Source organism: Phaseolus vulgaris, chromosome 7, assembly GCF_000499845.2.
Source record: "Phaseolus vulgaris cultivar G19833 chromosome 7, P. vulgaris v2.0, whole genome shotgun sequence".
Lineage (NCBI taxonomy): Eukaryota > Viridiplantae > Streptophyta > Magnoliopsida > Fabales > Fabaceae > Phaseolus > Phaseolus vulgaris.
Window position 1 is genome coordinate 11422262 of NC_023753.2, and position 10899 is coordinate 11433160.

Below are 10899 nucleotides of genomic sequence, written 5' to 3' on the forward strand. Positions count from 1 at the left end.
ATTCAAATATTTTTAAAGATTTGGATAAATTTGTAAATTTATATTTTATACCTTTTAAAAAAATTAATTTATTTTTCACAACTATCACATCACTCACAAAATCCATTCTAATATACTCAAATCCAAACAACTTTATTTTCTTCATACTTTCTTCTCAAATCACTTAAAATCTACTTCCTCAAATCATCTCCTGAGTCCAAACACACCATTAATTTCTCGATTTAATGCATACAATATATGTATGAAATTTTTGTAAAAGGTTAAAATAAAATAAAAATTGCATAACAGGTTAAATAATTTCTTTTTTGTTAATAGCATGCTCATTACTACTAGAATCATGTACAACCAATAGTCTTTTTTTCTTTTTTAATTTACATGCTTCTTTAATAGCTTCAAAGACACCATGTATTAAGCGTTGATTTAGTTACTCGCTTGACCTACCTAAGTTGTTTAGTCACCAAGCTTGCATTCACTTTTGAACCCAAAAAATACTACAAGCAAGGCATAAGAATGGTTTTGGAATTCCGGTTCTATTGATTAGGCGAATATGAGAACTCCTTTAACTCAACTTATAAACTTGTAGGAGCTTATTTCAAACCAAGTAAACAATTAATATCAAATAACATATTAATTCAATATTTTAATAACATAATTAAGTAAAATAAGTCTAAAATATTAAATTAATAAGTTAATGCAAATATTATAATACAATTAAGATAAGATATAATTGGATTGTTCTCACTTTGAGTTTGATTCTTTCCCATGCATACCTTTAATTTCTGCCTAATTTCCATTTATAATTACAAAATTAAAAAAAACATATTATATAATTATTAAATTTTCTATAATTAAAAAACATAATTGAAAAATACCAGGCGAAGAGAAGAGCAGTTAAAATTAACAAAAAGACGATTTACATAACCGCCAGTAGAGAGAATCAGAACACCACGGAGCAGATCAGAACCTCGAGCCGGAGAGAACCGCGACCAGAGAGCACGACGCACTACTACGCAGTGAAACGGCGATGAGTTTGGCGTGACCGGAGAAGAGAACGGCACGGCGCGGCGAATAGAGGCCGGAACAGCGAACCCTAATTCGCGAGGTGGGGGAGAAGGATGAACCTAATCGCGGTGAGTTTTTTTATTTCCACACAAGAATCGACGATCAATGGCGTCGTTTTGGGTTGAAAAGAAAACGCCTCTGGACTCGCCAACTCGATTGCAAGCTCGCGAGTTTGGCCGAGCTCACCGAGTTCACAGCGAGCCTACCTTCCTGCTCATGATGTTGTGTTAGGTTACTGATCTTAGGCCAAATACTGTGTTAGGTTAATGATCATGATGTTGTTCTTGCTGATGATGATCCAGTTAATTACTTAAATCAGTGGTTTAATTTCCGTTTTTATATTGTTGATGAGATGTTGATATGACGATCAAGCACCTTAATGGGAGAGAATAATATATCCAAAAAAGGGAATTTATTTTGCTTTCTAAGCTTGTAATGATTTTATTCTGAATTAGTTAGTGATAGTTGTTGTTATTTATGTATGGTTATCTTTGGTGTGATCTTTTGGTTCTGTTTGTTTGAGTAGTGCGAACACTGAACAGTGGACTTGGCATGCAGTTGTTGCTTGATTATAAAAGAAATTAGTAGGAGCAGTCCTTATAGCCCAGAGGAAGAGAAGGTGAGAACTGAGAGATACAAGAGCAAGAGGAACTTCGGCAAGAAAATTAAGGGTTAGTCTTTTTTAATTAATATACAGTTTTGATAGTAACTGGCAAAACTTTCTGGTATTTGCTTTTCTACTAAAATTTATTTGAGCCAATTATACTTTAAAAGACTAAAAATTAGAAATATACAACCCACATATTATTTACATGTGGAATATTCACTTTATGTCATGCATGTGTTATCTACTACAACAACACTTTTTCTAACCTTATCACATTATATCTCTGCACCTTGATGAGATTCTGTCATAGAAATTGGTACATAAGTAATGTTTTGTGTAATTGTTTTCCAGTACATATCTGTAGTTCAAATGGTTGTTTTTACATTATTTCAAGTATGACCTCCTAGGTCTTGACTTCTAGTATTTCCAGCATTTCACAAATTCTTTCATTGAGATTTACCTCTTGACTTCCACAAATCCTTTTCCTTTTGATTTAAAAAAAAATTAATGTCAATATAAAATTAACTTCAATATAAACTATTAAATTAGTGAATAATAAGAATTTTAAGAAAACTGGAGCATTATTAATACTAATAATTAATATTAGTAATTTAAATATATTTCAATATAAAATATTAAATTCAACAAGACCTAAGCCCAGTTTTCCCAAGCCACTGGACTGCTCAACCTAGAAGAAAGGCAAATCTATTTCTTTTTTCCAACTCCAATGTCATGCACAATGACCAGAAGGGTAGTTTCTCAGCTTTTACATGATAGTTTTTGTTCATTGGCATGTTCTATTTAATGATGTAATCAATTCTCTTGAAGGCTAGCTGTTGCTTCTGATGTCAATACACCGGAGGGAGGACTATAATTGAACTGAATTGAAACGAGTGGGTGTAGCTAAATGGGTAACGATGAAGTTAGTGATAAGGAAAAGAGAGTGGTTTTTGTGACTGTAGGGACGACCTGTTTCGATGCTCTTGTGAGAGCCGTGGATTCCAACATCATTAAACAAGCCTTGTTTGCTAAAGGATACACCCACCTTCTTATTCAAATGGGCCGAGGATCATATATTCCTTCCAAGGTACTTTCCCCTTTCTTATTTCTTTCCCTCTGCTTTCTCATAAGATACTTTTTGGTTGAGAATTTCTTTTGTAATAATTAAATTATAAAATCAATTTGTGTTGATGTGGGCTTGTAAAATTATAAAATCAATTTATGTTGTAATAATTAAATTATAAAATCAATTTGCTTGAAAGAAAGGTTTACATTGCTTTGGTTATCAGATAAATATGTATGGATATCTGTAACAAACTCAATAAAAACTTTAAGCAAACTGACATCCAGTAACTGTATGCAATGAAGTTTTACTAACTGCAAAAATGGAGGGAGATAACAATTTGTAGATTTTATTATTCTCTTTTTCTATAGCCTCGTTTTACTAAGTTTTTTCGTTGTTATTATTAACCTTTTCTTTTTTAATTGTAGTCTGAAGGAAATGGTTCTTTGGCTGTAGACTACTTCACTTTTTCATCCAGTATTGCAGTTTATCTCAGATCAGCTTCTCTTGTCATTAGCCACGCAGGTATGTTAGTTACAACTTGTCTATTGCATGCTTTTTTTTGTATTGTTTAGTCTATATTGGTAGGTTATCATATATTTGGTCTTGGTGGCTAATTTTGTATTCTGCTATCCTATCCATGTGGATTAATTAGCTTTCAGGACGAATGCTTTTGTGCTAATGGTGTTTGGTTAATATTTGAGAACCTAACAAATTGATGGATACCAATTCAGAATATAGGGATCAAATCCACAAAGAAAAAAAAAAACTTTTATAGCATACCCTCGTCCAACTCTGGGTATGACTGTTTAGAAATGGTATCTAGTGTTTGTCTGCTCATCTGGTGTAAGCTTCCCCAATTTGGGGGGCTGTATCTAACAACTTCCTCAACAAAAAGACTCATCGCGTCCTTAAGATGTAGGGTTAGCTAAATACTCAAGAACTGTTTACTTCTTTTAATTTAAAAAGAAAAAGAGAAGCATTGAGACGATACTATGTGTTTCTGCAACAACAAGGGTGGTTTATTTGTATTGAGAAAGAGAAATTGATACAATAAATAGAGGAGAGTTGGTATCATCTAATTATTAAGATATGATCCTATAATACTAACGATATGATCTTAATATTTGTGATTATAAATATATGATAAGAACATGATCTTGGTATCTATAATTATAAAGATATATTCCTTATTTTTGTAAGGATATCACTCCCCCTTGAGGTGGTGCATGTAAAATCGTATATGCTCAGCTTGTTGCTAATGTGATTGATCCTTGGTTGGTCCTCTTAGAGATTTGGTTGCTAACTGTTCTTTAGACTTAGACAAATCTAGTAGTGATATCTCCAGTGTCCACCTTTTCTCTTATGAAAATGAATGACAGCCTACTACAGTACTTTTTGTTCTTTCATGAAAGACAAGATTATAGGTAATGTGTAATGCTACTTGGTTGTCACATATAAGGTGCATTTGAGAATTTTCTTCAAATTTAAGCACTTTGAGAAGTTCCTTTAGCCTTATGAGCTCAAAGGTGACCTATATTTTGCTTTTTCACTTGATATTGCCACAACATTGTTTCTTACTTGATGGAATTCTAGTCCAACTCCATGTGCCTTGTTCTTCTTCACTTTGTTTTTGAATTTGAATAATTTTGAATGATATTTGGAGGCAGCGGAATTCATGTATGAAGTGTAGATTTATGTCATTGTGAGAGATGGAATTTGGAGTTTGAGTTCGTAGTGAGGTTAGTTAGGTCAACACTTAGGAGGAAATCTAGAAGTGTCTTGCAAGGAGACTACTCTAGAGAGAACTTTCAAGAACAAGTTGAAGAGTCATTTTGACATCAATTCAGTACTCATTCCAAAACTTCCAATTACTTATAGTGCTTTAGACACCTAACCTTGTGCCACAAGCTTCTAAAATCCTCTCAACTCACACAGTGACATGTGGCAGCAGTAACTTGGAGCAAGCTTCATAATACTCTCCATTCATGCAATGACATATGGCAAGGATAGCTTGCAGCCCAAGCTTCAAAATACTCTCTCATCAGATGTGGACAAGTGGCAAAAGAGACTTTGAGAACAAGCTATGTGGCGCCTTCTTAAGCCTCACATGTGGTGCAAATACTCTCCAATGAGAGGTGGACATGTGGTGCCTACGTAAGCCTTATGTGGCGCCCACTTGGAGTCTAGCAAGCTTCATAGGTAGATGTCCTAAATGGCTTTGGCTACAAGGTCCAGGCCCAAAATCCTATACTACTTGGCCCAAAATACAAGGTCCAACATTATTCTGGCGTAATACATTGCCCATGAAATCCTAATCTATTTTATACAATTATTTACAAATAGAGGTCTTATAATCTTGATGATCTGAAATCTCTAGAGTGATCTCTTCGAGTTGAACCTGGGTCCAAAAGATTGATTGGAGGCCTGAACAAATTTAAATAGGCCAAACTCCTAGCAAGCTTTTGATCAAGTCTCTAACACTGCGACTTCTTTATTCTTGCCGCATTTCCATCATTACTTCTCCAACGCATTAAATTACCATGAACATAAACACCACCCTAAATTAGAGTGTATCACTAGGCGAGCTGCCCAATCAACATCGGGATATCCAACAATTTGGGTAGTCCCTTATCTTCATAAATAAGGCCTTTGCTAGGGGTATTCTTAATGTATATTATGATTTTTACAACTACATTCGAATAATCTTGACAAGTGATCCTACATCTTTAGAGGAAGAGAAGCATGGCTAAGTAAGACCAAGATTAACATGTTTGTGTTTCCTTTCAACAACTATGATGACTATGAGAACAAATAATCTTGTGTTGAATTTCTGTGTATGTAAGAATCTTAGGCAAAGATTTGAACTCACCATCCCAACAATTTGAATGCTTTTTAAAGGAAGTGGAAATTGAAGTTCATTCATAGACTTGAATTGGTGAAAAATAGTAAAGAAATAAGATATTTTCTTAAGATAAATCTAGGTAAATTTGGAAAAAGCATCAACAAAAGTTGCATAATATAAAAAACCATCTGTAGATAACCGATAGGAGAAGGATCTAATAAGTCCATATAAACAAGTTCAAGATGATAATTGTGAACAATTCGAGATAAGGAGTTCTGTGAACTTTGCCAATATAACTCTATAAAAAAAGAAACAACTTTATTAGAAAATGGAATAGTATACGGTTGAAACATGAGCATTAAGATGCCCTAGTATAGCATGCAAAATAGATTGAATATCGTTGTTATTGTCAGTATTGATTACTGAATTAGTAGAAAACAAGATTTAGCAAGAGGATAAGGCTGAAGTCGGTGGGAAAGGCATAGAGACCATCTTGCCCAACATCTCCTTGAACAAAAACTTCATCAGAGATTTAACTAAACAATGAGTAGCATGCAATTCAAATTAAACAGAATTTTCTGTAGCAAATTTACAAACACTAATTTAGATTATTTGGAACAGGAAAATAGTTAATTGATGAAGAGCTAAAGAAACATCAGGATTATTTGGAATAGAAAAAATGGAAGAACCAGAAGATTGGATTGGCAAACCTTGACCATTACCCATATAGATCTGTTTAGGACCTTCATATCAACGAAAAGAGTGTTAGCTTTAGAAAGGAGGGCGTAAAAGTCTCTCTTTGAAGATTTTTGCATTACGTTCTCTTAGACACTTAAATGGGTCATAGGTTTTCTAAAAGGTTCACCAAACCTTTTCTAGAAAGTTTTATTGATGATCAAGAGAAGCAATATGCAAGTAATAGATAGAGACAATGATCATTTTTGTTTTTATACTAGCTCATTCTTAACCTAGGTTATGTCTAATTTGCCAATGCAAATTGTAAAAGGTTTCATTGAACAATAATTGTTTACAATCTTTCATTGCCACTTTTGGCATACATGAATACACAACGTCTCTTCAGATTATCCGCTAAATTCCTCCCGAGGTTAAGCACAAGTGCACAACATTCTCCAGGCTAAATACTCTAATCATCTCCAAGCTATGTAATAATAAAATGTTGTTTACAAGGTTTCACCCTCAAATGAGTTAATATCAAATACAAGCACTTGTTATTAGAGATTAAGTTCACACACATAAAAGATTTACAAATATGAGCACACTTTTTACAAGTCGTGTAGAAGATGATCTCATGAAGTACTTAGAAACTTTGGAAGAGTGAAAGAATACAAGCGTATGCACATAAGTTTGTTCCTTGTTGTTTTCTCGTATATCTTCATGACAAACTTCTATTTATAGGGATGTGTCCTTCCTAGCCAATATTGGAATCCCTGGACAGCTTTCTGAACAAGGACTAGGATATAGCACCAACTGATAAACTAATAAAATATAATAATGAACACAAATTACACATTATGGCAATACAGTGGTTATTGTAGATACAACGCTTCCATGGAGAGTATTGTCTATGTACTCTTATCTTTATACACACCTTTCTATCAGATATTACTCCTAATGATTTTTTAATGAATTACCGCTATGCAGTTTTTAATTCAAAACTTCTAACAGGTAATCAGTTATTTTCTATGACATGCTCTTACTGATTATTACCACCAGTCCATTATTAATGGATCCTTTCCTAATTCACTTGGATCTCAATTCTCATCATCTTAATTAATAGTGGCTAACCTACTTGATTCCTTGGACCCATGTGATGTTAGCTTTCCCCAATATATGTTCTGTTTCAAGCACCAACTTGGTTTAGAAAAGTATTGGTTTTTATTGTTTGGGGCTTGGTAGCTTACTGTAACTACTCTGAATTTAAGCTGGGTGTTATTGTGACACCGGTTTAAGGAAGCAAAGAATAATCTATATTCATTTGCTTTATTATTCCTTCCCCTGTGGCCACATGAAATGTAATTGGTTGCCGACTTGTATGGATAACACCAACATTGTTAGTGAACGAGATCCCAATCCAAATTGTGCTGCCTACAACAACTGTATATTATTCTATATCAGTATTTCCTTCATTAGTCACGACTTATAAAGGATTTAATGAGTGTCTATCTTATTTAAAATGGATTTTGTGAGATGTTGGCACTGATGTTTATTCCGTTACTAGCAATGTTATTCTTTTCACCAAACTATTTTTTAGAAATAATAAAAATGAACACATGAATTTGGTGTTGTATTGTGATTAAGCTGGGAGAACAACATCATTCCCATAAAAAATGAAAAGAGACAACAATGCATAATAAGAGGAAACTTTAAGTAACTTTTGTTGTGTTATCAAGGTTTAGGTAACCTCTATTTTTGTTGCTTTTATTGTTTGGGGCTTGGTAAATTACTGTCATTACGAATTTATGCAGGGTCGGGTAGCATATTTGAGACCTTGCGGCTGGCCAAACCTTTAATCGTGGTTGTAAATGAAGATTTGATGGATAATCATCAAAGTGAACTAGCTGAAGAACTTGCTGATAGAAAACATCTGTATTGTGCCAGTCCTCAAACACTCCAGCAAACTATAGCGCATATGGATTTAAGTTCTCTCTTTCCTTACTCTCCAGGTGATGCTACACCAGTGGCCAAGCATATAAACAGTTTCCTTGGTTTTCCTGATGACTGATCTACAAAAGCCTTTTTGCCCCTCTTTTGGGTTAAATGCCATTATGAAGGATGATATTCAATTTTGGTAATCTTCGGATGCTCTAAATATTTTCAGTCTTACTGTTCATAAGAGCAATGCACACTTCATAACATGATATTCAATTTTATGTGATACTTTATATATACATATACATATACACGAGAGAGAGGTTAATCCGATTGTGTTAAATGTCTTTGGGAGGGATGGTATTCAGTCTTGACGTTGAACTGAATATTCTTTGCAAGCGTGTATGTGTATTGGTGTACACTCTTATACAAGAGGGAAAGAATTAAATATAGGTAATGCAATCTTATATAAATAATTGACATTAATTTTGCATTCAGGCTCTCCAATATCGCCACCCTTAAGCTCACCGTGATCAGTAAGCTCAGCACGACCTTCTAGCTCACTGCCACTGCTATGGTCACAACCTAACTCCTCATCACCTAGCCAAAGTAGCACTTGCGAGTAAAATAGTTCATATTCTAACTAACGTTTATGATTAAAAATTGTCTAATGGAAAATATTTTCAAGTTACACCTACAATTGCTTTGTTTTTGTAATGTTGGAGAAATGGGTATATGAAGTTGAAGAAGTTAGTTTGTTTCATCATTGAGTTTTCAAATTATTTTTAAACACATGTAGGTAATCATATTTGAATTTCAATCATGTGGTCCTTTTCATGCCTGTTAGTGTTTTGGGCATACGGATGGGATGATCTTGTGTTTGAAACGAAGGGAGATGTTATTTGTCTATGTGGTTATCTAATAGATTTGATTAAGGTATATTGTTTGATTAATTAAAACACTTTGCTTTATATAGTTACATCTGGGTATTTTTTTAAGTTTATTTCGTTTCAATTAGAGTTAGCTAGCTTTCATAAAAAATTTATAATATGTTTAGAAAATTTGGTAGAATATATTGTATTATTTACAACTTGAAGACAATCATGTTGAATAATAAATTTTTTATGTAGTAAATAAATAATTTTAGACATCATGTTTTCTTAACTTTGTAGTTTTAATTTTGATTATGTAGTTTGAAAAATAACATTGAAATATATGTGTGAATGTTATTTATTATGATTCAATTATATTTATTTTGTCTATTAATATTTTCTAAAGTATTTTCCACGATTAAAATTATGTAGTCTTAGTTGCGTAATGTTGTGGTTGAAGACATAAATAACAATTATATACAAATTGTTTCCATCTTAAACTTTTGTATGAGCAATCTATGTAAAATTAAGAAAAATGCATTTCATATAAAGCAACAATTTCATATATATATGGCTTAAACCCAAAGGCAACAAATATATAGTCATGGTATAAACCATTTAAAAATAGAAAGAAAGTAAAATCATGGTTATTGTCATGAATACAAAAATACTTTTTAAATTCTTGTCTTACTAAAAATCATTGCCTATTACAAATTACCATGCCCATCTACATCATGATTGAAAAATCATTGCCTATTACAAATTACCATGTCCATCTAGATCATGATTGAAAAATCATTGTCTAAACTTTAGGCAAGAAGTTTAATATTTTGAGTCACGATTTTATGTTGTTGTCTTAAGTTATATTTGTAGTAATTCAAATTTGTTATTCTATGGAAAGATATTAGGATGCTCAATCAAGATGAAGAAAATTAAAACCACAAATAAAGAAGAGTGAAACCTACTCTACTAAGTGACCACCATATGTGAGTTCTAAGATGAGGGAAGTTTACACATAGATGAATTAGGAGAACAAGAAGGGAAGCTAAATCAAAGAGTATATGATAGACCTTCCCCATTTTCATGGCCAGGAAGATATAGAAACCTAACGATTGGAAAATCAAGGTAGAACAATTTTTTTGTTTGTAATCAAGTGAGTGAAGAGAGAAAGGTTCCTAAGATACGGAAAGCTTTCAAGGCTACACCATGTATTTGTGGACCTTCCTTGAATGAGAAAGGCATCTTCATAATGATCCTCCAATCTAACATTGGAATGATCTTAGAGTGCAATGAGAAAAAAGGTATACTCCCTCCTCCTACTACGGTAGCAAGCTTATAGAGAAGCTCCAAAAGGCTCCTACAATGAGGCCTAAGCATAGAAGAATACAAGGAAAAAATGGAGTTATATAGGATGAGGGAAGGGATTAGGAAGGAAGAAAATAACACCATATTTAGATTCATGAGTGGATTGAATCTTGAAATAAGAGATAAAGTGAAACTTCTACCTTACCAAGATCTAAACAATTTATCATATTTTGATCTAAACAAAATGTTTAGTATGCTACTCCATATTTATTCTAGTTAATCGATCGCCTACTCTTCAATTTTCTCCTTCAAAGGGTCTTAGAAAGGTGATGCACATGCCTTTTTTCTATTTATTATAGTAACTGAAGGGCTTGCGGTGTGGTAAAGAGACCGATAGAAAGAAGATGTATGATGGTGTTAAGGTGAGACATAATCAAACCCAAATAAGCATGTTGCAATATCCGAATGGTACAATATTTGTGTGTAAGACGAACATAAAATACATATTAGTAGTCAAAAGTGCATTGAGGGGTTT

General features: G+C 33.2%; 1 protein-coding gene across 2 annotated transcripts; it reads left to right on the top strand.

Annotated features, from left to right (window-relative positions):
• Positions 1-874: 874 nt before the first annotated feature.
• On the top strand, positions 875-8530 carry LOC137828125 (uncharacterized). 2 transcript variants are annotated; one of them, XM_068634573.1, is made up of 5 exons: positions 875-1130; positions 1621-1733; positions 2498-2756; positions 3161-3257; positions 8064-8530. In XM_068634573.1, exons 3-5 carry the CDS (start codon positions 2577-2579, stop codon positions 8318-8320), a joined length of 534 nt encoding a protein of 177 aa, XP_068490674.1. In that variant the 5' UTR covers positions 875-1130; positions 1621-1733; positions 2498-2576; the 3' UTR covers positions 8321-8530. The 2 variants fall into 2 exon arrangements, with proteins under 2 accessions (XP_068490674.1, XP_068490675.1); XM_068634574.1 differs by having other exon boundaries at positions 878-1130; positions 1589-1733.
• The last annotated feature ends 2369 nt before the right edge of the window (positions 8531-10899 follow it).

Excerpts from the sequence above, each read along its gene's own strand:
- LOC137828125 (XM_068634573.1), top strand. The coding sequence starts at position 2,577 with ATGGGTAACGATGAAGTTAGTGATAAGGAAAAGAGAGTGGTTTTTGTG. Across the intron at positions 2,757-3,160 it reads GATCATATATTCCTTCCAAG|TCTGAAGGAAATGGTTCTTT; the intron begins GTACTTTCCCCT and ends TTTTAATTGTAG. Across the intron at positions 3,258-8,063 it reads TCTTGTCATTAGCCACGCAG|GGTCGGGTAGCATATTTGAG; the intron begins GTATGTTAGTTA and ends GAATTTATGCAG.